This window comes from Oryx dammah, unplaced genomic scaffold (assembly GCF_014754425.2).
Source record: "Oryx dammah isolate SB20612 unplaced genomic scaffold, SCBI_Odam_1.1 HiC_scaffold_29, whole genome shotgun sequence".
NCBI lineage: Eukaryota > Metazoa > Chordata > Mammalia > Artiodactyla > Bovidae > Oryx > Oryx dammah.
In genome coordinates this window covers 9362595-9389255 of record NW_024070213.1, presented here as the reverse complement: position 1 = coordinate 9389255, position 26661 = coordinate 9362595, and the positions used below count along the sequence as shown (strand labels likewise).

Genomic DNA, 26661 nt, shown 5'->3' with positions numbered 1-26661 from the left:
TCGCTGTCATGGAGGCTAAAAGTCCAAGCCCAAGGTGATGGTAGGCTGGGTTTTCCTGCAGCCTCTCTCCTTGGCCGCAGGTGGCTGCCTTCTTGCTGTGTCCTCAGATGGCATTTCTTCTGTGCATGACCTCTGGGGAGCCCCTGGTGTCCCTCTGTGTGTCCCAATCTCCTCTGCTTATAAGGATGTTGGGGCTTCCCAGCTGGCGCTAGTGGTAAAGAACCTGCCTGCCAACGCAGGAGACCTTGGAGATGCAGTTTCAATCCCTGGGTCAGGAAGATCCCCTGGAGAAGGGCATGGCAGCCCACTCCAGTATTCTTGTCTGGAGAATCCTCTGGCCAGAGGAGCCCAGCGGGCTACAGACCGTACTGTTGTAAAGAGTCGGACACGACTGAAGCAACTTAGCACACATAAGGACATCAGTCAGATCGGAGTAAGAGTCACCCTAAGACAGTGGTCCCCAACCTTTTTGGCACCAGGAACCAGTTTCATGGAAGACAATGTTTTTCCATGGACCGGAAGGTTGAGAAGAGGATGATTTGGGGATGATTCTCATAAAGAGCATGCAACCTAGGTCCCTTGATTGCACAGTTCACAGTAGGGTGTGCACTCCTGTATGTGCGAGCTAAGTTGCTTCAATCATTTCCAACTCTTTGCCACCCCATGGACTGCAGCCCGCCGGGCTCCTCTCTCCATAGGATTCTCCATGCAAGAACACTGGAGTGGATTGCCAAGCCCTCCTGCAGGAGATCTTCCCAACTCAGGGACTGAACCCAAGTCTCTTCCGGCTCCTGCATTGGCAGGGGGTTCTATACCACTAATGGCACCTGGGAAGCCCTATTTGTGCTTCTATGAGAGTCTAATGCTGCCCCTGACCTGATGGGACGCGGAGCTCAGGCAGTAATGTGAGCGATGGGAAGCGGTTGTAAATACAGATAAAGCTTTGCTCACTTGCCCACCGCTCACCTTCTGCTGTGCAGACCCATTCTAACAGTCTACAGACAGGTACCAGTCCATGGCCCAGAGGCTGGGGACCCCTGCCCTAAGAGCTTGCTCTTAATTCAATCACTGCCTTCAAGGTCCTGTTTCAGTTACGGTCACATTTTGAGGAAGTGGAAGTGGGGACCTCAGAATATGGATTTGGGGCTCACAGTTCAGCCCCTTCAATGACCAAGGGCATCTCTGAGCTGAGCGGGCGCAGTGACAGCACAGTGATACACTGACACACAGAGAGCACTGTGTGTCTCTCTCCAGGTTATGCCCCCACACCTTGACCCTGACTCGTCTGCTTCCATTCCAGACCTTGGTGCCCCCACAACCCCACCCTCACCCCACCGTCACTCTGACATCATCACAGCCCGTGCTCACTCTGCTCATTCCTGGTCCCATTCCCACATTGCTGCCAGCGATGAAGCGCGGAGGATGGTGATGGAGAGTGTGTTTCGGTGGGGGGGGAGTTAATGATTAAGTTTACATTTAAATAAGCCTTTAGGGGAAAAAGTAGGATTGGGCATGGGAGGATTGAGATGATCAGAGATTCTCCCAAAAGCAGAACAGAAAGTGGAAGAGCCGCCAGGAGTCAGATCAGAGACCATAGCTCGGCTGCTCAAGGTAGACCAGAATGTGAGAGTCTGGCCCTGTGATTGCGGAGCCAGCAGCCACATAAATGCACCGAGGAGGAGGAGCTCGGTGGAGATTCCAGAAATGGTGGCGGGAACTATGGCAAGGGGTAAAGAGGGTAATCTCCTGATGAGCTGGGTTTCTGGGCCACCAGAGGCACAGGAAGCACCAGCAAGTAGGAAGCTGTCGGTTTGGAATCTGTCATAAAGTCCTCGTGGAGAAGGTCGGGGGTCCCACCCCTCTTGGCATCTGGCTGTGAATTGTCAGTGGCAGCAGATGCTTGTCTATTTGCTCTCCCCTCCTCTTTGCACTGCTGCCTGGGGGTCCTGAGCAGAGTCCCGGGGGAGGGTCCCTGGCTGCTTCAGCTCATCTGCCTCGAAGCCCTCCCTGTCAGTGTTTCCTTCAAGGAGGGAGGCACAGACGGACACGCCTGTGGATGAGGCACTTCCTGATTGTCTCCAGCATCAAAAGGGCCACAGTGGCCAGCTCCAAATGTCCTTCTCCCAGCACCCCTGCATCTCGGCCCATCTCAGGCAGCTCACGGGGATCTCTAGGGCCGGGCTGGAGGATTGCTGTCATTAGGGAAAGGCCAGCAAAGGGTTTCAGCCTTCTTGTCCACCCTTCCTGCTTCTCAGGCCAGGGGTAACTTAGCTCTCTGAGTCTGACCAACACTTCAGTGTGCAGATCTGATCAGTCTTCCCAGAAGGACCCAGATCATTCTAGAATTTTCCATTGGCTGTGACCCTGGGCATTAGGACAAAGGGAGGTAAAGGGGACAGCATTCTTATAGATCCTCTAACTTCCTACCCAAGCTCTTGTTACCCCCGAGGCCACACCAGGGCCTGTGGGGCAGAAGGGTGAGTGTGCAGGGTCTGTGTGAGGGAAAAGGTAACTTAGGAGTCGCACCTGTGGGTAGTCTGGACCGGAGGTGGCTGTTACTGCTCCAAGACCTCCTCCCTAGGTTTCCCCTTTCCCCGGAGCTGCTCTTTCATCTGGAGGTCTTGGCATGATAAGGTAAGCAGGCAGCTTACCCCTTCTTTTGTACCCACCCTCCGCCCACTCCTTTTAATGGAACAATGGGGAAGCAGGAGGAGCGAGCCAGGCCAGGCTGCCTGGACAGCTTTCCAGTTCTTTCATTTATTTGCTGTGTGACCTCGAGAGAGTGTCTTAGCCTCTCTGTGCTAGGACCTCATCTAAAATGTCAGGATAACAATCCTCCCTGCTTGAGGCTGTTGGGGCGCTGGGGTGGCTGATGGTGCACAGATCTGCCCAACACAGTGCTGGAGATGAAAATCTGGAGTGCTGACCCCCAGTGCTCCTTTTCCATCCTGCCCAGAGTCTTGCCAGGGTACTAAATGACAACAAAGTGCCAAGCTGGGGTAGGGTGGAGAGAGCACCAGCCTGCCCCTCCCCCAGTGGGAACAACCTCTGTCCTGCTCTCTACAGCCAGGGCCTGGCCCAGCCCCTCGCCAGCATCTTTACTTTTTGTTTCTCCTTGGCAGTAATGTCAGTCCATCAGAGGCTGGGCTCTGCCAAGAGGGAGGGCCCCAGAGAGGGTGGGTCTGAGCCTGAGGAAGCAAAGCACCCCGGGGCCCTCCCACCCCTGGTGCCAAAACAGGAAGAGAGTGGGGCCTTGGCTGAGATGGCTGGGAGGTCGCTTTCAGATCAGGCGCTGTCCTAAAAGCAAGGGTCCTGGGAGTGTCTATGACAGAGGGCTGGGCTGGATCAGGCCTTCCTGGGCAAGGCGATTGTGTTTGGACTCCCCAAACCAGGTAAGTCAAGAGCCCGGCAGGAGGAAGAGGATGGAGAAAAAGAAAACCAGCCTAGGACTTCCCACCTCGGCTTCTCCAGGCTAGAAGGGTATCTGCCACTCAGAAAGCTGTGGGGGAACATTCTCAGATAAGGGGCTCTCCCAAGGCCAAGGGCAGCCTGCTGAGAGGGAGGTGGAGCCAGACAGCCCAGTGCCAGGGCAAGCCGAGACTGCCAAGGGGGCTGGAGCCAGGCTGCGGGGACCAGGTATCGATGCCAGTTCTTCTCTGAGCCTCGGGCTCTGCCACCATCCACTCCCAGCCCTGGGTTCTCTGTCTGGCTCTTTCCCTGCAGGGCTCCACTTCTGTTCCTCCTCTTGCCTCAGGCCTCCCAGCCCCGCCCCACCACAGCCTGTCTGTCTGTGTCCCTGGCCATCTCTCTGGCCCTGGCCATATCCTATAGACATGGCCCCCAGGTCTTCCTGAAGCTTTCTGTGCACCCTCAATCCTAGACTTTAGGTTCAAGGATGATTGAAACAATGTCTGGAGTCAGCTACAAAAGCATTTTTGTAAAACTATTTTAAAGGCACAATTTTGCAAAAGAATACTCTGATTTCTGCTCTGTGGAGGGAAAACTCTCCAAGATAAGAAGATAACTCATTTCCCATGAAGACACTACCAAGTGTGAAAAATTCAATTGGTCTTTAAATACTTCTTAAAGTTTGTTTCTGTCACACCTACAGTTTTAGCTATTCAAGGTCAAGGTGCAACATACGTGCTATGAAGATAAGTCCTCTTGTCTGAAATGTGAAGGGTCTAAGCCTTGAGTTGTCTGGGTGTCCCCAGGAGGGGAGTTTCCCAGAACATGGAGACTTCAGGGCTAAAATCAGGAAGACTCTGGGCAGACGGGGCAGTGGTTGTCTTAGATGTGCTGCAAATGGGATTTCCCTTCTAATCTGGCCGCCAGTTCCCCTCAGCGGGAGTATGAACTTTAGGGGAGGTCAGTGGCAGGTAACAAAAGGTCACAGTCCAGAGATGGTCTCTTTAGCAGTTGTTCTCCAAATCCATCTAAAGTTTTACTGATTAACACGAGGGATGTTAGGTTTCCATTGATGAGATAGGTTTCCACTGGTGAAATCTGTGGCTTTGCTAATTAGAATACCAGATACCAGAAATGGTTTTTCATTGGTGGAACTGGTGGTATTTGAGTGAGTCAGCAGGAAATATGGCAAAGCGTTTCCGGCCTTGTAGGCATAATGTTACCACCCAGGGTCCAGGCTGTGAGGGCATCCTTGGTTTGGTTCCTGTGTCCAGATGCCCGTTCCGATGCTCTGAGGTCACCTGTGTCTGACGCGATGATAGGCCACGTGACATTACCGTGGATGGCGGGTCTAAAAGGACAGTGGTCTGAGGCCATCAAGCCTCCCAGGCTTGTTCAGGTTGGCATCTGCTTGGCCTTGAGTGTCCACTTGCAGTGGGGCTCTGACCAGAGCGTGTCTTCCTACACCTCCCTGGGGTCTGGCAGGAAGGCTCCTGGTTGTATCCACCTGCTTCAATTTGTGCAAAGCCAGCAGCATTTATTGAAAAGAAATGGGGTTTATTGAAATCCCATGGACAGAGGAGCCTGGCAGGCTACAGTCTATGGGGTCACAAAGAGTCAGACACGACTTAGTGACTAAACAACTCTGAAGCCCTAGGGGTGTCTGGTCTACAACCCATCTCCTCTGGCCTCAGGCACCCTGATTGGATTCTGATCAAGATACAGATGCTTGAGGAGTGTGGGGTTAATGAATGAGTGAGTGAGTGAAGGAGTACCTAATGAAGGAAAGAAGGAGGTTCTTTCCTTGTGCTGTGGGCAAGCTCACATACTAGAACCTGGTGGTTCTGCATTTCCACATGGGCTGGGCCCCTTTGCAATGTATTACATGAAGGAAAGCAAGATACAAAATAAAATACTTTACAGAGTACAGCACAATGGGCGGGGGGAGAAAAAGCTAAGTGAGTGCTTCCACCAAAAGTGTCTGTTGCAACACGGCCTTGGTGACAGCAGGTTTTCCTGGTCATGTACCTCTGTGCTCTTTCTACAGACAGAAGTGTGATACACACACTTCAGCCAAGAGCACAAAGAGTTAAAGGGAAAACACCAGCTTCCATCCCCCCACTCCCCAAAGAGAAGGGGTTCTGATATTAGACACGGGATTGAGGTGCTTGTGGGACCTACACAGAGGGGTCTGGGGCTCAAGACAAAGACGTGAGAGCCGAGGAAGGACATGCCGCGTTCAGTTCTCGGGGCAGCCCTGCCCCACCCCAGCCCAGGCATCCTACCTGCAGTGTCCTCTAGCATGGGCTGGAATGGGGGGATCTCTTTCAGGCCAGAGGTGGGAGGTGGTCTCTGAGGTGGGAGAACTCACGCTCTTCGTCTCCCTCCCCGGTCCCCCTGGTCAGCCAAGAAGGAAGAGACCCTCCCATACTTCCCCTTAAGGGCCCAGGCGAGCCCAGGGAATCGGGTTCAGAATGTAACCGAGCCTAGGGTGACGCCAGAGAAAGAACACTCTCTGCATCTTGGATTTTCTCCTTCCTTGTTGCACAGAAACACAATGAATCTGCTAAGAGAAACTCTGTTCAAGCAGCAGTTTGGCAACCAGCCCCGGGTCCCAGCACCTTACTACCGGAGGAAGACTTACCTGTGCTACCAGCTGAAGCAGTTTGACGACTTGACAATTGACAGAGGCTGCTTCCGAAACAAGGTGCCAAGTGGGTCCTCCAGGTGCAGGGCAGGCAGAGGCTGACCCCATCCATGCAGGGGGATCCCAAGGCTCAGCAGAGGCTGAGTTAACCCAGCTTTCCGGGAACGCTCCACCTTCTTCCCCCTCCCCAGGCCACCACAGAAGCCCTTCCCTCCAGCACAAAGTCTTCCTGCTCCTTTTTGAGAAGTTCGTGTTTTCTCATCCTCCAGGGCTCAGCTCAGTCATCACTCCGGGAAGCCAAGAGCTCTTCCAAGGACTGAGCACCTAACCTCACCCTCAAGATCTCCGTCACATTTCTGCCTTTCTGCTCACCTTTCTACCTGTCTGTTCTTCCTGTCTCCCTCCCTGACCTGCTCCTTGGTACCCTCAGGTTCAAACATCTCCAGACAACCTCCTGATTGTGTCCAAACATCAGCTCACACTTTACCTGGTGGCTCAGTGGTAAAGAATCCACCTGCCAACACAGAAGACGCGGGTTTGATCCCTGGGTTGGGGAGATCCCCTGGAGAAGAGAATGGCAACCCACTCCAGTATCCTTGCTTGGGAAATCCCATGGACAGAGGTGACTGGTGGGCTATATATAGTCCATGGGGTCGCAAAGAGTTAGACACGACTTAGTGACTAAATAACTACGAAGCCCTGGGGGTGTCTGGTCTACAACCCATCTCCTCTGGTCACAAGGACCCTCATCAGATACTGATCAGGATACAGATATGTGGGGTTAATGGATGAGTGAGTGAGTGAGTGAAGGAATACATAATGAGCAAAAGGAGGTTCTTTCCTTGTGCTATCGGCAAGCTCACATACTGGAAAGTTCACAGGATAGAGCCCCTCATCCCCAACTTCACCCTCCATGTGTAACGTCTGGCCTCTGCCTTCTAACCAGCCCTTCCTGCTCTCTGTCTGATACCCTTTCCAGAAGCAGCGGCATGCAGAAATTCGCTTTATTGACAAGATCAACTCACTGAGTCTGAACCCGAGCCAGAGCTACAAAATCATCTGCTATATCACATGGAGCCCTTGCCCGAACTGTGCCAGGGAGCTGGTCGATTTCATCACCAGGAATGACCATCTGAACCTGCAGATCTTTGCCTCCCGCCTGTACTTCCACTGGATCAAGAAGTTTTGGAGGGGGCTGCAGAAGCTGCAGAAAGCTGGGATCTCAGTGGCTGTCATGACCCACACAGGTAGGAAGAGAGACAGAGCTGTCAGTAGCCTGGAGGTTCTGCAAGTTCCAAGTACGAAAGCCACTGAGTGGGAGAGAAGAGAGGAGGCTGGGCAGGAAGGATGCAGGCCCAGCTGGGACTCAAGGTGTGATACCACCTGGAAGGTGAAATTCCAGGGAGAGGAAGAGAAAGAAGGGGGAAGGAAGGCGGGAACCCGGTTGCTTGCTGCTCCTCTGCCCTTGGGGCCTGACTCTATTTCTCTCTCTAATATCTCAAGAGTTTGAAGACTGCTGGGAGCAGTTTGTGGACAACCAGCTGAGGCCCTTCCAGCCCTGGGACAAGCTGGAGCAATACAGTGCTAGCATAAGGCGAAGGCTCCAGAGGATCTTGACAGTGAGAAGCTGGCCCCGAGGCAGGCCCTGGCCTCTCCCCCACTCCCTTCCCAGCTTCAGCCTCCCCACTTCTGCCTTCTGTCCTCTCCTTGCTGGCTCCCACCCCCACCCCTTTCTCTTTTCTCATGACACCTCCTCTCGGCTCCCTCTCCCAGGCGCTTGCAGGTCCTTCCATGTCCCTCTCGATAGACCCTTTCTGTTTGTTTGTTTGCGTCGTCTTCTTTGTGGCTTCCCCGATGGTTCAGATAGTAAAGAGTCTGCCTGCGATGCAGGAGATCTGGATGTGATCCCTGGGTCAGGAAGATCCCCTGGAGAAGGGAATGGCTAGCCACTCCCGTGTTCCTGCCTGGATAAGTCCATGGACAGAGGAGCCTGGCAGGCTACTGTGGACTACAGTCCATGGGGCTGCAAAGAGTTGGACACGACTGAGTGACTGACACTTCTTTGTGGCACACAGCCTCTTAGATGCCCTGCAGCATGTGAGATATTAATTCCTTTACCAGGGTTCGAACTCGAGTCTCCTGCATGGGAAGGCAGACTCTGTATCACTGGACCACCAAGGAAGCCCCTTAATAAATTCTCATTAGCGCTCTGTTTCCCTCCAGGCCTCTAGGGCACACTTGAGTCCGTTCTTTCCCTTCGCATTTCCAGTCCCTGCATTTTCAGCATCCCCTCTCCTCCCCTACCTCCCTCACAGTTTCCTGCCAATCAAAGCTTTCTCATTCCTCTCTCACAGGCCCCGACTTAGAAAAGATCTTCAGAGGCTTGAGCATCAGACTCTCATCCCCTTTGTCATTAAGAAGTGACTCAAGATAACAGTTCCTGGGGCATCTCAATGCTTCATGAACTGCTGACTCTCCAGATCGAGTAACAAGCTCCACGGGCATGCCTGACCCTCTCCCAAGTCCAGAGTCCTTTCTTCAGTTTTCTAAGTGGGAAAATATTTTTTAATTGAAAAAATAAATAAATAAAGACAATTTGAAAGTCTGTAAAACTTTACTTTCTAAAAGGGTTAGATTAGGATTAGTCTTTCCTTCATTAAACGATGAGAGGAGCCTGGTAGGCTACAGTCTATGGAGTCGCAAAGAGTCGGACATGACTGAACGACTTCACGGTCACGTTCACAAAGAACTTTAGTGGTACAGCACTAAGGAAAAATTTGCTTTAGAATTCCTAGTAGAGTCTGGAATAGTGGGATCATTTTGTGGTCCAACTATGCTCTATTCCTCCTCTGTATCTAACATTTGTCTAAATAAATAAGATAAGGACTTCCCTGGGGGGCCAGTGGCTAAGACTCCTTGCTCCCAATGCAAGGGGCCAGGGTTTGAGCCCTGGTCAGGGGACAACGAGATCCCACATGCCACAACTAAAGATCCTGCAAGCCGAAACCAAAAGACCCCATATGTTACAACTATGACCTGGCACAGCCAAGTAAAATAATAAATCGAATGTTGTTAATAAGTAAAGTAAAACTTCATCGCATGAAGTTGACCACAGACTTGACTGGGAAAACAACACACTTGAAACTGTGTTTTCGTGTTCTTGGTTGAAGCAACAGGCATCTCCAGCCAATTGAAACAGAAAAAACATTTAAGAGAATGGTGTTGGATGGTTCACAGGATCTCTAGGAAAGACGAGGAACTAGATTTGGAGGCTTCACTGCCAGGAAGCCTCCAGACTATGCTGCTAGCTGGTCTAGTGACCAGGACTGCTGATGATGACATGCTTTACCCACAGCAGCTGGATACTAACAAAGAATCCCTGCTTCGACTGCCCCCACTGCCAACAGTCCCATCAGGATGGAGGAAAGGGACTGGAAACAGTTACAATAAATAATGAACACAGCAGAAGATGAGAAGAGTAAAATCTAATGTATTACACTGAATGTGAACAGAGGGGCTTTCCTGGTGGCTCAGATGGTCAATAATTTGCCCGTAATGCATAATAGGTTCGATTCCTGGGTTGGGAAGATCCCCTGAAGAAGGGAATGGCAACCTGCTTCCAGTATTCTTGCCTGGAAAATTCCATGGACAGAGGAGACTGGTGGGCTACAGTCAAATGGGGTCGCAAGGAATCGGACACGATTGAGCAACTAACACAACACAAAATGTGAACAGAATAAACATTTCCACGCTGCTTACAAAAAAAAAAAAATACTCTTTAAGTGATAGAGCTTGGAAATAAAGGGATGAACAAAAAGACAAAGGGATGAACAAAAAGATATCAGGCAAATTAAACTTTATACAATTAAAATTTTTTAAAAATAACAGCTAAAAAAGAAAGCTGAACGCCAAAGAGTTGATGCTTTTGAACTGTGATATTGGAAAAGACTCTTGAGAGTCCCTTGGACTGCAAGGAGATCCAATCAGTCAATCCTAAAGGAAATCAGTCCTGAATATTCATTGGAAGGACTGATGCTGAAACTCTAATACTTTGGCCATCTGATGCAAAGAACTGACTCACTGGAAAAGACCCTGATGCTGGAAAAGATTGAAGGCAGGAGGAGAAGGGGACAACAGAGGATGAGATGGTTGGATGGCATCACTGATGCAATGGACATGAGTTTGAGTAAGCTCCAGGAGTTGGTGACGGACAGGGAAGCCTGGCGTGCTGCAGTCCATGGGGTTGAAAAGAGTTGGACACAACTGAGTGACTGAACTGACTGAATCTTTATTAGAAATTAACTGGTGTAGAGCTTTGTTCTCCAACTCTGTTGTACAGGCTTTACTTTTTAAAAAAAAATTAATTTGTTTGGTTTTCGGTCCTTAGTTGTGACATGCGGAATCTTTTTGTTTGCGGCATGCGAACTCTTGGCTGCAGCATGTGGGATGTGGTTCTCCAACCAAGGGTCAAACCTGGGCCCCCTGCATTGGGAATATGGAGTCCTACCACTGGATTGAGGAAGTCCCCAATTTTAAAATTTTTAATTAATTAATTGTTGGCTGCATTGGGTTTTCATTGCTGCAGGCGGGCTTTCTTTAGTAGTTGCAGCAAGTGGATGCTACTCTTCATTGTGGTACTCAGGTTTCTCTTTGCAGTGATTTCTTCTGTTACGGAACACAGACATAGTTGCACAGGCCTCAGTAATTACAGCTCACAGGCTAAGTTGGTTCGAGGCAAGTGGGATCTTCCTGGACCAGGGATCAAACCTGTTTCTCCTGCATTGGCAGGTGGATTCTTAACCTCTGGACCTCTAGGGAAGTCCCAAATTAAGTTTTAAAGGAAAGCAAGAGTGGCACTATTACACTAGGCGGAGTATAAGGCTCAGCTGGTTAAAGAGGGACTAAATATAATACAAAGGAACAATTAAAGAATAAAATGTAACAATTATAAATTGTATGTACCAAATAACATAGCAGGCAGCTACATAAATGAAAAATAATTGTAAACCCTAGTTGAGTTGGAGTGGCAGTGCTTATACCCCAGGGGATGGATCACGGTTGGCCTAAGTCTGCTCAACAGTACGATAACCATGAACTTCCAGATGTTTCTCCCTCAGTCAGTCTCTCCCATCTGGAAGCTTCCATAACCCTCTTATCCATCTCCATCAGAGGGCAGACAGACTGAAAACCACAATCACAGAAAACTAACCAATCTAACCACATGGACCACAGCCTTGTCTAACTCAATGAAACTATGAGCCATGCCATGTAGGGCCACCCAAAATGGACGGGTCATGGTGGAGAACTCTGACAAAATGTGGTCCACTGGAGAAAGGAATGGCAAATCACTTCAATATTCTTCCCTTGAGAACCCCATGAACAGTATGAAAAGGCAAAAAGATAAGACACTGAAAGATGAACTCCCCAGGTTGGTAGGTGCCCAATATGCTACTGGATATCAGTGGAGAAATAACTCCAGAAAGAATGAAGGGATGGGACCAAAGCAAAAACAACACCCAGTTGTGGATGTGACTGGTGATGGAAGCAGGGTCTGATGCTGTAAAGAGCAATATTGCATAGGAACCTAGAATGCTAGGTCCATGAATCAAGGCATATTGGAAGTGGTCAAACAGGAGATGGCAAGAGTGAACATTGACATTTTAGGAATCAGCAAACTAAAATGGACTGGAATGGGTGAATTTAACTCAAATGACCATTATATCTACTACTGTGGGCAGGAATCCCTTAGAAGAAATGGAGTAGCCATCATGGTCAACAAAAGAGTCTGAAATGCAGTACTTCGATGCAATCTCAAAAACGACAGAATGATCTATTCATTTCCAAGGCAAACCATTCAATATCACAGTAATCCAAGTCTATGCCCCGACCAGTAATGCTGAAGAAGCTGAAGTCGAAAGGTTCTATGAAGACCTATAAGACCTTCTAGAATTAACACCCAAGAAAGATGTCCTTTTCTTTATAGGGGACTGGAATGCAAAAGTAGGAAGTCAAGAAACACCTGGAATAACAGGCAAATTTGACCTTGGAGTACAGAATGAAGCAAGGCAAAGGCTAATAGTTTTGCCAAGAGAACGCACTGGGCAATCACCCCCTTCCAACCACACAAGAGAAGACTCTACACATGGACATCACCAGATGGTCAACACCGAAATCAGATTGATTATATTCTTTGCAGCCAAAGATGGAGAAGCTCTATACAGTCAGCAAAAACAAGACCAGGAGCTGACTGTGGCTCAGATCGTGAACTCCTTATTGCCAAATTCAGACTTAAATTGAAGAAAGTAGGGAAAACCACTAGACCATTCAGGTATGACCTAAATCAAATCCCTAACGATTATACAGTGGAAGTGAGAAACAGATTTAAGGGACTAGATCGGATAGAGCGCCTGATGAACTATGGATGGAAGTTCACGACATTGTACAGGAGACAGGGATCAAGACCATCCCCATGGAAAAGAAATGCAAAAAAGCAAAATGGCTGTCTGAGGAGGCCTTACAAATAGCTGTGAAAAGAAGAGAAGCAAAAAGCAAAGGAGAAAAGGAAAGATATACCCATTTGAATGCAGAGTTCCAAAGAATAGGAAGGAGAGATAAGAAAGCCTTCCTCAGTGATCAATGCAAAGAAATAGAGGAAAACAACAGAATGGGAAAGACTAGAGATCTCTTCAAGAAAATTAGAGATACCAAGGGAACATTTCATGCAAAGATGGGCTCGATAAAGGACAGAAATGGTATGGACCTACAGAAGCAGAAGATATTAAGAAGAGTGGGCAAGAATACACAGAAGAACTGTACAAAAAAGATCTTTATGACCCAGATAATCAGGATGGTGGAAACACTCACCTAGAGCCAGACATCATGGAATGTGAAGTCAAGTGGACCTAAGCTAGTGGAGGTGATGGAATTCTAGTTGAGCTATTTTTAATCCAAAAAGATGATGCTGTGAAAGTGCTGCACTCAAGATGCCAGCAAATTTGGAAAACTCAGCAGTGGCCACAGGACTGGAAAAGGTCAAGTTTTCATTCCAGTCCCTAAGAAAGGCAATGCCAAAGAATGCTCAAACTACTGCACAGTTGTACTCAGTTCAGTTCAGTTCAGTCGCTCAGTTGTCTCTGACTCTTCATGACCCCATGAACCACAGCCCGTCAGGTCTCCCTGTCCATCACTGACTCCTGGAGTTCACCCAAACTCATGTCCATCGAGTCAGTGATGCCATCCAGCCATCTCATCCTCTGTCGTCCCCTTCTCCTCCTGCCCCCAATCCCTCCCTGCATCAGAGTCTTTTCCAATGAGTCAGCACTTCGCATGAGGTGGCCAAAGTATTGGAGTTTCAGCTTCAACATCAGTCCTTCCAATGAATACCCAGGACTGATCTCCTTTAGGGTGGACCAGTTGGATCTCCTTGCAGTCCAAGGGACTCTCAAGAGTCTTCTCCAACACCACAGCTCAAAAGCATCAATTTTTCGGCACTCCACTTTCTTTATAGTCCAGCTCTCACATCCATACATGACCACTGGAAAAACCATAGCCTTGACTAGACGGACCTTAGTCGGCAAAGTAATGTCTCTGCTTTTCAACATGCTATCTAGGTTGGTCATAACTTACTCTGTCCAAGGAGTAAGCGTCTTTTCATTTCACGGCTGCAATCACCATCTGCAGTGATTTTGGAGCCCAGAAATATAAAATCAGCCACTGTTTCCACTGTTTCCCCATCTATCTGCCATGGAGTGATGGGACTGGATGCCATGATCTTAGTTTTCTGAATGTTGAGCTTTAAGCCAACTTTTTCACTCTCCTCTTTCACTTTCATCAAGAGGATCTTTAGTTCCTCTTCACTTTCTGCCATAAGGGTGGTGTCATTTGCATATTTAAGGTTATTGATATTTCTCCCGGCAATCTTGATTCCAGCTTGTGCTTCTTCCAGTCCAGCGCTTCTCATGATGTACTCTGCATATACGTTAAATAAGCAGGGTGACAATATACAGGCTTGACGTACTCCTTTTCCTATTTGGAAACAGCCTGTTGTTCCATGTCCAGTTCTAACTGTTGCTTCCTGTCCTGTATACAGGTTTCTCAAGAGTCAGGTCAGATGGTCCGGTATTCCCATCTCTTTCGGAATTTTCCAGTGCAGGGGGCCAGGTCTTGGTCCCTGGTCAGAGAACTGGTTCCCACAGGCTGCAACTGAAGATCCCACGTCCTGCCACTAAGACTCAGTGCAGCCAAATAAATAATTTTTTTAAAAAAAAGAAACAAATTTAGGAAACAATCCCATTTACCATCACATCAAAAAGAATAAAATACTTAGGAATGAATCCACCTAAGGATGCAAAAGACATATTCTTGGAAAACTGTAAGACACTGATTGAAGCTGAAGCTCCAATACTTTGGCCACCTGATGCGGAGAGCTGACTCATTTGAAAAGACCCTGATGCTGGGAAAGATTGAGGGCAGGAGGAGAAGGGGACGACAGAGGGTGAGATGGTTGGATGGCAACACCAACTCAATGGACATGAGTTTGGGTAAACCCCGGGAGCTGGTGATGGACAGGGAGGCCTGACGTGCTGCCGTCCATGGGGTCGCAAAGAGTCGGAGACGACTGAGCGACTGAACTGAACTGAAGACACTGATGAAAGAAACTGAAGATGACACAGACGGAAAGATAGACAGTGTTCTTGGCAATATTGTTAAAATGAGCACGCTACTCAAGGCAGTTGACAGATTCAATGCAATCACTATCAAAATACCATGGGCTTTTTTTTTTTTATATATATATAGAAATACAATGATTAATTGTATGGAAATACAAAAGACTCTGAATAGCCCAAACAAGAGTCTGCCTTCCAATGCAGGGGTCAATCCTTGGTCAGGGAACTAAGATCCTACATGCCTTGGGGCAACTAAGCCAGCACAGCATTCACTGCCGCCTATGCTCCACGACTAGAGAAGACCTTGCCCTGCAACAAGAGATGCCTGGGTGCCAACACAAAAACCCAGCACAGCCAAAATTCAGAGAAAAGAGACAGAGAGAGACAGAGAGCTTTTACTAATAAATGTGAAATATGTAATCACCAAGTTGAGCAGTATCCGCCCAAATTAATACTCTTCCCAGGACCTCAGAATGTTGTCCTTATAGAAATAGAGTCATTGCAGAGATAATTATGTGTGGTCAGATCACACCAAAGCAGGGTGGATCCTTCATCTAACATGACTGGTAATCCTTTAAGAAGAGGAAAAACACAGACTTGCATGGAGAATTTCCTGTGGGGACAGAGGTGGAGGCTAGAGTAATGATCTACAAGCCCAGGAAGCCAAGGGGTATCAGCCCAGCATGAGAAAAAGGCCCCCACATGGAGAAGACGTGGGCAGGAGTCTTCCCTAGAGTCTTCATCGGATTCTTTACCCCTGCGCCACCTGGGAAGCCCAGTCACTAGCTTATCAGACCACCATTTGTAGATACTTACATCGGACTGGTTTCCAAGGCTGCCGTAATAAAGTACCGCCAGTGGGGTGACTTTGAGCAACAGAAATGTATCCTTTTACACTTCTGGAGAGCGGAAGTCTGGAATCAAGGTGTGGGCACAAATTAGTGATAATTAATTTAGAAATATTTGTGTGTGTCTGCTATAGGGGATGCTATTCATAACTGTGATAAAATTTATGAAATGCCTAGGATGAGTCTGAAGATGAAATATGTGGTGGTTTAGTTGCTAAGTAGGGTCTGACTCTTGTGACCCCATGGACTGTAATCCACCAGGCTCCTCTGTCCATGAGATTTCCCAGGCAAGAAGACTGGAGTGGGTTGCCATTTCCTACTCCAGCGGATCTCCTCGACCCAGGGATGGAACCCTCGTCTTCTGCGTTGCAACTGGATTCTTTACTGCTGAGCCACCAGGGAAACCCAAGAAGAAATATGTACACTTTGTGAACAGAATTGCAACAATATAATAAAGGACATAAAATAGAGCTACATAAAGTGAAGAAACATTTAATGTTCCCAGGGAAAACATTTTACTTTTCCTTCTCTTCTATAAATTCGAAAGAGTATTAACAAAGATTTCATTTGAAATTCTTATATAATTTGACAAATCCAATTCTAAACTCAATATGGAAAGAGAAAAAATCTGCAGGAATAGCCAAAATAATTCTGAAAAAGAACCACAGTGTTGTGGAAAGCGGAATTGCCTTGTCAGATATTTGAAAACTTTGAACATATTAAATGTCAAACATACCCTTAAAGCTATAGTAGCCAACTAGGTTAAAACTGGCCCAAACTGATAAATGTTGAGCTTTCGAGCAAGTTGTGATAATAATGGAGGACAGTCATTGAATAAAATAGGGAACCATGAATCCATACTAATACAAATAAATGTTAATAACTACATTGAATGTGTGATGAGGATTTTCCATAGTTTCAAATTACAGGCAGACTTCATTTATCGTGTTGCCCTTTTTTGCGTTTCACAGGCGCTGCATTTTTTACAAACTGAAGGTCTGCGGTAACCTGCACAGAGCAAGCCCACTAGCAGTGTTTTTCTTACAATATTTGCTCACTTCGTGTCTCTGTGTCATGTGTTAGCAATACTTTCAATCTTTCAAAGGTTTTCATTATTATTTTGTTTGTTATGGTGATCTGTGATTTTTTTCTTATTATTTTTAAAATCTATTTTTAATATAAATTTATTTATTTTAATTGGATACTAATTACTTAAAATCTATTTTTAACTGGAGGATAATTGCTTTACCATGTCGTGTTGGTTTCTGATCAGTGATCTTTGACATTACCATTTTAATTTGCTTTTATTGTTTTGTATTTTTAAGCTAAAGTGTGTACTTAAAAAAAATTTTTTTTTTGGCAGCACCATGCGGCATGCAGGATCTTAGGTCCGAGCCCCCTGCAAGTGGAAGTGCAGTCTTAGCCACTTGACCACCAGGGAATTCCCAAGGTATGTACATTCTTAAAAAACGTAATGTTAGTGCATACTTAGTAGCCTACAGGATAGTGTAAACAAAACCCTTATATGGGCTAGGAAACCAAAATATTCTTGCGACTTGCTTTATTTCAGCATTCATTCTATTGTGGTAGTCTGAAGCCAAATCTGTAATATCTCCAAGGCATGCGTGAACCTTTTCCAGAAATGGTTATTAATTTCAAAGCAAAAGAAGTAACTTCATGGTGGAGAAGCCTGGCAGGCGCCGTCTTAATCAAATAAACTGGACAACATGAGCAATGGCACTCGAATGGGGTACCATGACAACACAGGTCACTTTTGTGATGTTCCTGCTGGAGATGCAAGACCTGAACCTAATCACAAGTGATGAAATAAAATTTATATAATAGGGTGGGACAAGAAAAATTAAACATAAAATTTTCTCTGTGTGTGTGTGTTTGTTTGGGCCTCCGCCTTCCCTCCCTAACTTGCAATATGCACCTACGCTACACACTAACCAGAGTTTCTCAAAGAAAGGAGTGCCTGCTCAACCATAAAGATCAACTTATTCCCTTTCTTCAGATGCTGGCAACGTAACTTCTTAAAGAGCAGCACTCTTTCCCGGCCCTGCAGGAGTCGTGGTGCCTCACTGCTCACTATGTCCAGGCTTACCTGGACTACGTATCCTCGGTGAAATATGTGAAATAGCAGTGTCACTTTGACGTAGGATCCTTTGTCTTAAAAATGTAAATAATTCTGCCGTTGACTTCTAATTAACAGGCAGAACAATTCTAAGAGCTTTCTGAGACTCTCTTCCCCAGGTTAAAATCCTCAGTTTGGCTCCCCTCTTTTCTTCTTAACTTGAGGGTTAACTGAATTTTCGTAGACATGTGTGAAAGTAGCTCAGTCATGTCTGACTCTTTGCAACCCCATGGATTATACAGTCCATGGGATTCTCCAGGCCAGAATACTGGAGTGGGTAGCCTTTTCCTTCTCCAGGAGATCTTCCCAACCCAGGGATCGAACCCAGGTCTCCTGCATTGCAGGCGGATTCTTTACCAGATGAGCCACCAGGGAAGTCCCAAGGAAACATCAGAGGAGCCAAATTCAGGAAGACACTTCAGAGCGCTCACTTACCTGTCATAGGTCATACAGCACCCCTTGCTGTGGGCAGCTAGGGAGGGGAACTGAGGAAATGAACCTTTTGTTGGATAACTGCCATTTCCTCTCATCCAAAATGATGAAGGTTCTATTAGCAGGAAGATGAATTGGGTGTCCATAGGCAACTGTTATGAACCGATTTATGTCCCCCCTTAATATTCACGTTGGAACTGCTATATTTAAAATGGATAATCAACAAGGACCTGTTGTATACCACGTGGAACTCTGCTCAATGTTATGTGGCAGTCTGGATGGGAGGGGAGTTTGGGAGAGGATGGATACGTGTATATGTATGGATCAGAGATCAAATTACCAACATCCGCTGGATCATCGAAAAAGCAAGAGAGTTCCAGAAAAACATCTATTTCTGCTTTATTGACTATGCCAAAGCCTTTGACTGTGTGCATCACAACAAACTGTGGGAAACTGTTAAAGAGATGGGAATAGTAGACCACCTGACCTGCCTCCTGAGAAATCTGTATGCAGGCCAGGAAGCAACAGTTAGAACTGGACATGGAACAACAGGCTGCTTCCAAATCAGGAAAGGAGTGTATGTCCAGGTTGTACATTGTCACCCTGCTTATTTAACTTACATGCAGAGTACATCATGTGAGATACTGGGCTGGAGGAAGCACAAATTGGAATCAAGATTGCTGGGAGAAATATCAACCTCAGATATGCAGATGACACCACTCTTATGGCAGAAAGTGAAGAACTAAAGAGCCTCTTGATGAAAGAGAAAGAGGAGAGTGAAAAAGTTGGCTTAAAATTCAACATTCAGAAAATTAAGATCACGGTATCCGGTCCCATCACTTCATGGCAAATAGATGGGCAAACTGGAAGCAGCGAGAGACTTTATTTTGGGGGGCTCCAAAATTGCTGCAGATGGTGACTGCAGCCATGAAATTAAAAGAAGCTTGCTCCTTGGAAGAAAAGCTATGACCAACCTAGACAGCATATTCAAAAGCAGAGACATTACTTTGTCAACAAAGGTCCGTCTAGTGAAAGCTATGGTTTTTTCAGTAGTCATGTACAGGTGTGAGCGATTATAAAGAAAGCTGAGTGCCGAAAAATTGATGCTTTTGAACTGTGGTGCTGGAGAAGACTGTTGAGAGTCCCTTGGACTGCAAGGAGATCCAACCAGTCCATTCTAAAGGAAATCAGTCCTGAATATTCATTGGAAGGACTGATGCTGAAGCTGAAACTCAAATACTTTGGCCACCTGATGCAAAGAAATGACTCACTGGAAAAGACCCGACTCACTGGAAAAGACCCTGATGCTGGGAAAGATTGAAGGCAGGGGGAGAAGGGGACGACAGAGGATGAGATGGTTGGTTGGCATCATTGATTTGATGGACGTGAGTTTGAGTGAGTTTCGGGAGTTGGTGATGGACAGGGAAGTCTGGCATGCTGCAGTCCATGGGGTCGCAAAGAGTCAGACATGACTGAGCGACTGAACTGAACTGATATGAATGGGTGAGTCCCTTCATTGTTCACCTGAAACTATCACAACGGTCAATCAGTTATGCTCCAATACAAAATAAAAAGTTTTTTTAAAAAAATAATAAAATACAAATTTAAAAAAATCATGTTGGCGATCTAACCCCCATGATCTCAGAATGTGACTCCATTTGGAGTAAGAACCTTTAAAGGTGGGATTAGGTTAAATGAGGTCATAGGGATAAACCCTACTTCAGTATGAGTCCTTTTTAGAAGGGACAGACCCACACAGAAGGAAGGCCGCATGAGAACACAGGGAGAAGACGGCCATCTACAAGCCAAAGAGAGAAGCCTCAGGAGAAACAGCTCTTCCAACTCCAAGACCTCAAGCTCCTAGCCTCTAGAAGCGTGGGGACATAAGTTCCTGCTCTTCAGTCCCTACCTCACCCCTGCCTGTGGTCCTTTGTTCTGGTGGCCTTGGGACACTGATACAGAGACTAGGAGTGTCAGCTTCAGTGTGGTGCGAGGCTGTGGAGGGCAGGGTCTTGAGAGACTCAGCCCAGCCAGGCCTGTCTTCAGCAAGAAGTGGGTACAGGGCTTCCCTGGTCGCTCAGTGGTAAAGAATCTGCCTGCCAATGCAGGAGACACAGGTTCGAGCCTTGATTCGGGAAGATCCCACGTATCGAAGAGTAACTAAACCCATGGGCCACAACTCTTTGAGCCTGTGCTGTAGAGCCTGGGAACTTCAACTACTGAAGGCCTTGCACCCTAGATACAGCCCCCCGCCCCGCTCCGCAGCAAGGGAAGCCACCGCAGTGAGAAACTCAGGCACCGAAACTAGACAGGAGCCCGCACAGCAACATAGGACCCAGCACAGCTAATAAGTAAATCCACTAACTAACTAAAACAAAAAAGAAGAGGGTAGAAGCTCCAGAAGCTCCAGAGGGTCGGGGGGCTTTAAGGCCGTTGGTGTTCAGTAGCTAGGTTGTGTCCAGCTCTTTTCGACCCCACAGACTGCAGCATGCCAGGCCTCCCTGTCCCTCACTATCTCCCGGAGTTTGCCCAAGTTCATGTCCATTGCATCGGTGATGCCACTCAACCATCTCTTCCTGTGTCACCCCCTTCTCCTTCTGCCTTCAATCTTTCCCAGCATCAGGGTCTTTTCCAATGAGTCGGATCTTTGCCTTAGGTGGCCAAAGTACTGGAGAGGGGATAAGATTGGAGCTTCAGCTTCAGCTTCAGTATCAGTCCTTCCAATGAATATTCATGCTTGATTTCCTTTAGGATGGACTGGTTTGATCTCCTTGCTGTCCAAGGGACTCTCAAGAGTCTTCTCCAGCACCACAGTTCCAAAGCATCAATGCGATTCTTCAACCAGCAGCCTTCTTCATGGTCCAACTCTCATGTCCATACATGATTACACTGAATCCCCTAATGCTGGGAGCTGATGTTTCTTCCCCTTTCAAGAACAGCTTCAGAAAGTCAGGAAGGCTGCTGGTTGCCTGTTCCCAGGCCAAGGCCCTCTCCCTCCTCACCTTCTGTGGGTCCTCTTCTCTCCTTCTTGTGGTAGCTGGCCTTGTGGGTCTCCACGAGGCCTCTCAAGGTCAGTGGCCTCCTTTCCTCCGCTGTCTTCTCCCCTCCTGTTCCTGGGCTCCATCGGACCCTTGCCTTTAATCCCACTTGCTTTAAACCCTTCCTCTCTTGTCCAGGTTTTGTCTTCCTTCTTGACTTGCTTTCCTTCTTGTTCTTCAGCTTTTCCTTTTTAACTTGTTCTTTTTCCTTTTTGGCTGAGGCATACAGGATCCTACTTCCCCAACCAGGGATTTAACTCATGCCCCCTGCCTGCAGTGTGCTAAGTCACTCACTCATGTCTGACTCTTTGTGACCCCATGGACAGTAGTCCACCAGGCTCCTCCGTCCATGGCATTCTCCAGGCAAGAATACTGGAGTGGGTTTCCATGCCCTCCTCTAGGGGATCTTCACCCAGGTATAGAACCAGCATCTGTCTCCTGCATTGGCAGGTGGGTTCTTAATCACTAGCGCCACCTGGGAAGCCCATTGTAGTGAGACACAGCTCTCTACGACCCGGCTAGGTGCACCTGAATAGCTAACCATGCCCTCTCTGTTTGTCCCACCCATGAAAATGAGCACAGTAATGATGCCACCGCAGCAGGTTGTACTCAGGTAACATACCTGAGTGTCAGGCTGCGAATTCACACCAGAGTCCGATGCGACTTTTCTTGGGGACCCATAATCGGAGTCAAGGCTCGGAGCTGAGGGCAGAGCCTGCTGAGTCCCCTATGCTCTAACTGGAGTTTTCAAGGAGCTACCAGGGCAGAGGCCAGACTCCCCCAGGTCAGGAACTAAGAAGCAGCTGGAACTCACCCACATGCTGCCTTCTCGCCTCCTCCAAACCAACCTTGACCTTGGCCCCGTCTCCGTCACCCCTGTGGCTTTATCTACTGTTGAGGCAATCTGAGCGTGGGTTGGGAATTTCCAGACAGAGTACAGCAGAAAAGAGTGAGTTTATTAAGAACAAAGAGCAGAGATAAAGTGGGCACTGCAAGCGTGCGGGACTGACAACTCCTGACAGGCCAGGGAGAGTTGGCCACGTCCGTCGGTCAGTAGCCAATTTTTATAGCCTCAAGACAAAGAAAATTCCTGCTGGAAGGCTGGCATTAGATGACCGGTTGGTGCGCTATAGGGTATTTACTGGGTTGGGCATCTTTGCCTAACTGGGAGTCAGGAAGCTTATTGGTGATGATGGGGGCTTGGGGGCAACAGTTACAAAGGGGCTCAATCAGCTTCAGAGGTGTCCTTGGTCCTGGGCCCCACTTCTGTGGCCTTAGTGCAAGGCCTGGCACCGGTGGCCTGGGGGCAGGCCCTCAACATCTACCATTTATGTGCCCACTACCACCTGAAACTCAGAACACAAAGCCGGCTGGATCATCTTCTTTCTGGCTGCTTGCCTCCTGTCCTCTCGTCCTTATCAATGATTTTAGCCATGGGAGGATGGATGGGCCATCTTCACTTCCTGCCCCATGGACTCTCCTGATACCCTTGGCCTCTAGGTACAAGGGAGTCAGCGCCCCGGCACGCTTGCCAATGACAGACAGGAGGCTTCAGATAAACAGTCCCATCTCCAGTCCTCCGGCTGGTGGGGGACCATTCGGAGCGGGGCACTGGAATGCTTCTCACCAAGTCCAGGTGGAATCAACCCCTCTTGCCTACGGCATCAACCTCAGTGACATGCTTTTCCTCCTTCCCCGTCCGTCTCTCCCTAGTCCTTACCCTGCTCCCAGGGACTACCTCCAAAATAAAGTCTCAGACCTATACCCAAGCCTAGTCTCAGACTCTGTTCTCATAGATACAGTAGCAGTTTTCAGGAGCTAGCTGCTCTAAGGAAGTAAGACTGGATGGCTTAAATAACAGGAATTTATTCTGCCAGTTTGGAGGCTGGAAGTCAGAGATCAAAGTGTTGGCAGGGCTGGTTCCTTCTGAGGATGAGGGAAGGATGTGTTCCAGGCCTCTCTCCTTGGTTGGCTGATGGCTACCTTCTCCCTTTATCTGTTCTTATCACCTCTCCTCTCTGTCTCAGGCCCAACTTTCCCACCAGTCAAATTGGATTAGGGTGCGGGGTAATGATATCGTTTACATTTGATTATCTTTGTAAAGACTCAATCTCCAAATAAAGTCATACTCTGAAGCCCTGGAGGTTGAGACTTCAACCTGTGGATTCAGGGAGATGAAGGGGGTGGGGCTGTTTCTGGAAGCACAATTCCACCCGTAACAGAAACTGAAGCTAAGACAGGGTCGTGGACATGGGTCTCAGAAGCAGATCCGTAGGGTGGGACGTGGAAACGGGTCCCCCACAGTCAGACCTCTGTGATAATCCGATTGTGCTGTGCCCTGGGACGGGCGGCAGAGATGAAACCCTGGATATAAGACAGTGGCCCTGAATGTGGACTTGGCTCAGTGTGAAAGCTCGAACAAAGAATTGGCAGACCCAGGTCAGCCCACTCTCAACTTGGGCCTTGTAGGTTTTTTCTATTTTAAATATTTTATTTATTTGGCTGCATCAGGTCTTAAGTTGCGGCCCATGGGCTTTGTTCGGAACCTGGACTTCTCTAGCTGTGGTTCTTGGGCTCAGTAGTTGCCCCGCAGCATATGGGATTCTTAGTTCCAAGATCAGGTATTGAACCCTCGTCCCCAGCACTGGAAGGTAGATTCTTAACCACTGGACTGCCAGGGAAGTCCCTCTTCTAGATGTTGTTTTGGAAAGTATAGTTATTTTTCATAGATATATGTGCGTGGTGTGTGTGCCAAGTCCCTTCAGTAGTGTCTGACTTCGCAACCCATGAACTGCAGCCCACCAGGCTCCTCTGTCCATGGGGTTCTCCAGGCAAGAATACTGGAATGGGTTGCCATTTCTTTCTCCAGGGGATCTTGCCAACCTAGGGACTGAACCCACATCTCTTATGACTCCTGCATTTACCCCTAGCACCACCTGGGAAGCTCCTCGTGTATGTAAATGGTCATATTTTTTGCATTTTATTTATTACAGTGTTTCAAAGGCCCCTGACATCTGGCAGCCATAGGACATATCCTGCGGGCAGTGGGGCCCAATATTTAGTCGTAAGAGAGGCAGAGCTGCAAAGGAGACTGAACAAACAGCCTCACGGGCCTCTTATGCTGAGGGCCAACAGGAAGGAATCAGAACCTGAAGCCCTGGGATGAAAACATTAGGGATAAAGGATCTAGGAACCTTGCCCACCAGAACCCTGACCCCTCTGGCTGGCACTGTTAGCCTGTGGACCACCTGGTGCCCATGTGAGGGCCACACCTGAGGCAGACGCCTCTCAAGGTCACTCTTTTCCTTCTCAATCCACCTTCATCTCCCCTCCTCATCCCAGCATTGACCAGAGACAGCTCACTCCTTCCCAGGAGGAAATGCCTTACCCTCCTGAAGAACTGCAAGGCCCGCTGACACCCAGGAGCAGGCATGCTGAGACCACATGAGGGGCTGCATGGGAGGGTCTGAGACTTAGAGGGGAAAATTAACCAGACAGGGAGAATGTAGATACGAGAGCACCTCCAGATCTCAAGATTAACAAGCTGATGCGGACGCCTGGTGCCGGCCCAACATGGATCTGGGGGGGGATGGGTCTGAGAGGTCTGGAGGGCTCACCCCAGGGCTGCAGCTCTTCCCTCGGTATGGCTGTGATGCCATCACAAACAATGATCAGGTGTCCAACAGCTTTTTTTCTAAAATCATCTTTAATGTTTTAATAATTTTTTTTTGCCTCATTTACCAGATAAATCATCTAAATAAATAGATGCTATACAGTCTCTTACCAACATCAGTAGAAAAATAAAACCACGCTCTGCATCTGCTCCAGCTCTCCCGGCACACGCTCACTCAGAAAAGGCATGTGCTTAGAATCGACTCGTGCCCCTCAACCCCTCCCAAATACATTCATTTAGTCTGAACAAAGCTCGACGCTCATTCTGTGCAAAGGAAGCGTTCTTGTGCTGAGCCCTGGAGGCCCGGCGGGCCAGTTATAAAGCACAGGCAAAAACCACCAGACCAGCGAAGCGCCCTCTCCCGGGGCAGGAGCTAAGGAGGAAGCTGGCGACGGGACCACCATCCCGAGAGCAGAGGTGGTCCTTGCGTGGCCTGCTGCATCAGCAGGGGGGTAGCTGTGTCAGGGGCAGAGAACACACCCTTTGCCCCACCCCACAGCAAAACAAAAGTACCAACCGGTCTCTACATTCAAAACAGGTGGGCCTGGGGGAAGGAAAGGTAGGTGGTCCAACTTTTTCAATGCCCCCTCCCCAAGTGAGTACTGGCCTTCTGGGGTGGCTATGGGGTGGGGAGGGAGGTCGTGCCCAGCTTGTTCCCTCACCCCAAGCCCCACTGGGATGCTCAGGGCTGGAGGAGGCCTGAAGGCCACTTCCAACCCCTCACAAAGGTCTCCGTCCTGTGTCCTGGGTGGGTAGGTCCTAAGAGCTTTGGCTCCCAGGGTTCAGCCCTCCAGAGAGCAGGGCACCCTACGGGCCGTGAAGGGTTGAGAGTCAAGCAGTGTTCCACTGCAGCAGCCACCCCGTCCCACAAAAGAGCCCCCCACCCCAAACCAGCACACGATACAAACAGCTCATCGAAGTGAGGCCAGAGGAGGCCACCTGTCCCCAGGGATGGCGTGGGTGTGACTTCTATCCGAAGCTGCCAGCCAAGTCTAAAGCCAGCATCTTTCTGTCACAGTGAGGCCCCTGCCACCACCCTCCCCTCTGCCAGGAGCCCCTGACCTGGGACAGCGGCCCACTCTGGCTGCCCATCCCCTCCCCAGGGCTCCGGGCAGGAGGGTTCCCCACAGCCCCTCGGTTCCCCGCTCCACCCCCACATACTCCTCTAGACACAAACCCCTAGGCTGGGGGTGAATCAAGTCATGGGGAGGGGGGTGGTGCCATCCCCCAATGGAAGCACTGAATTGACCCTGGACAACAAAGGACTGAGGAGGAAGAGGGGACCCACACACAGGGATCTGGGATCTGGCCAGCAAGGAACCCCAAAGAAAAATGGGGTTGCAGGGTGTCTTTGGTTTGGGAACTTGGGAAGAAGGGGTCTGGGGAAGAACTGCCCTACTCCTACTGGAGGAGCCTCAGCAGGATTCTGCCTACTTCCTGAGGACAAAGCAGAGCGCGGAGCTGGCCCTGGGGTGGGGAGGTGGGGGTCGGGACCCAGTGCCTGGCCTGAGATGGGGACAGGGGAGGGAGCCAGTCTTGCGCTTGCTCCCTTGGTGCTCACCCCCAAACTGGCTTCTCCCTACAGGGCCAGGGTAGGAAAAGGTCACTCCTCACTACAGGGAGAAGCCACTAGTCCACAGGACGCGTCTGTGCAAACTAGAAACAGAGCGCCCCCTCTTCTGGCAGACACAGGCCCTGCCAGGGCGGGGGCAGGGGGTGGGACTTGGACACAGCCCGACCCACCCTCGGCTACAGCCCGATCACAGGAAGACATGACAGAGGTCCCCCCAGGGGGAAACAAGGTTAGTCCCA

At 48.7% G+C, this 26661-nt stretch overlaps 1 protein-coding gene across 1 annotated transcript; it reads left to right on the top strand.

Annotated features, from left to right (window-relative positions):
* Positions 1-3231: 3231 nt before the first annotated feature.
* APOBEC3H (apolipoprotein B mRNA editing enzyme catalytic subunit 3H) lies at positions 3232-8660 on the top strand. Its single transcript, XM_040233320.1, has 5 exons — positions 3232-3392; positions 5959-6115; positions 7035-7302; positions 7559-7674; positions 8410-8660. Exons 1-5 carry the CDS (start codon positions 3325-3327, stop codon positions 8419-8421), a joined length of 621 nt encoding a protein of 206 aa, XP_040089254.1. The 5' UTR covers positions 3232-3324; the 3' UTR covers positions 8422-8660.
* Positions 8661-26661: the final 18001 nt, after the last annotated feature.

Excerpts from the sequence above, each read along its gene's own strand:
- APOBEC3H (XM_040233320.1), top strand. The coding sequence starts at position 3,325 with ATGACAGAGGGCTGGGCTGGATCAGGCCTTCCTGGGCAAGGCGATTGT. Across the intron at positions 3,393-5,958 it reads GTTTGGACTCCCCAAACCAG|AAACACAATGAATCTGCTAA; the intron begins GTAAGTCAAGAG and ends CTTGTTGCACAG. Across the intron at positions 7,303-7,558 it reads GGCTGTCATGACCCACACAG|AGTTTGAAGACTGCTGGGAG; the intron begins GTAGGAAGAGAG and ends TAATATCTCAAG.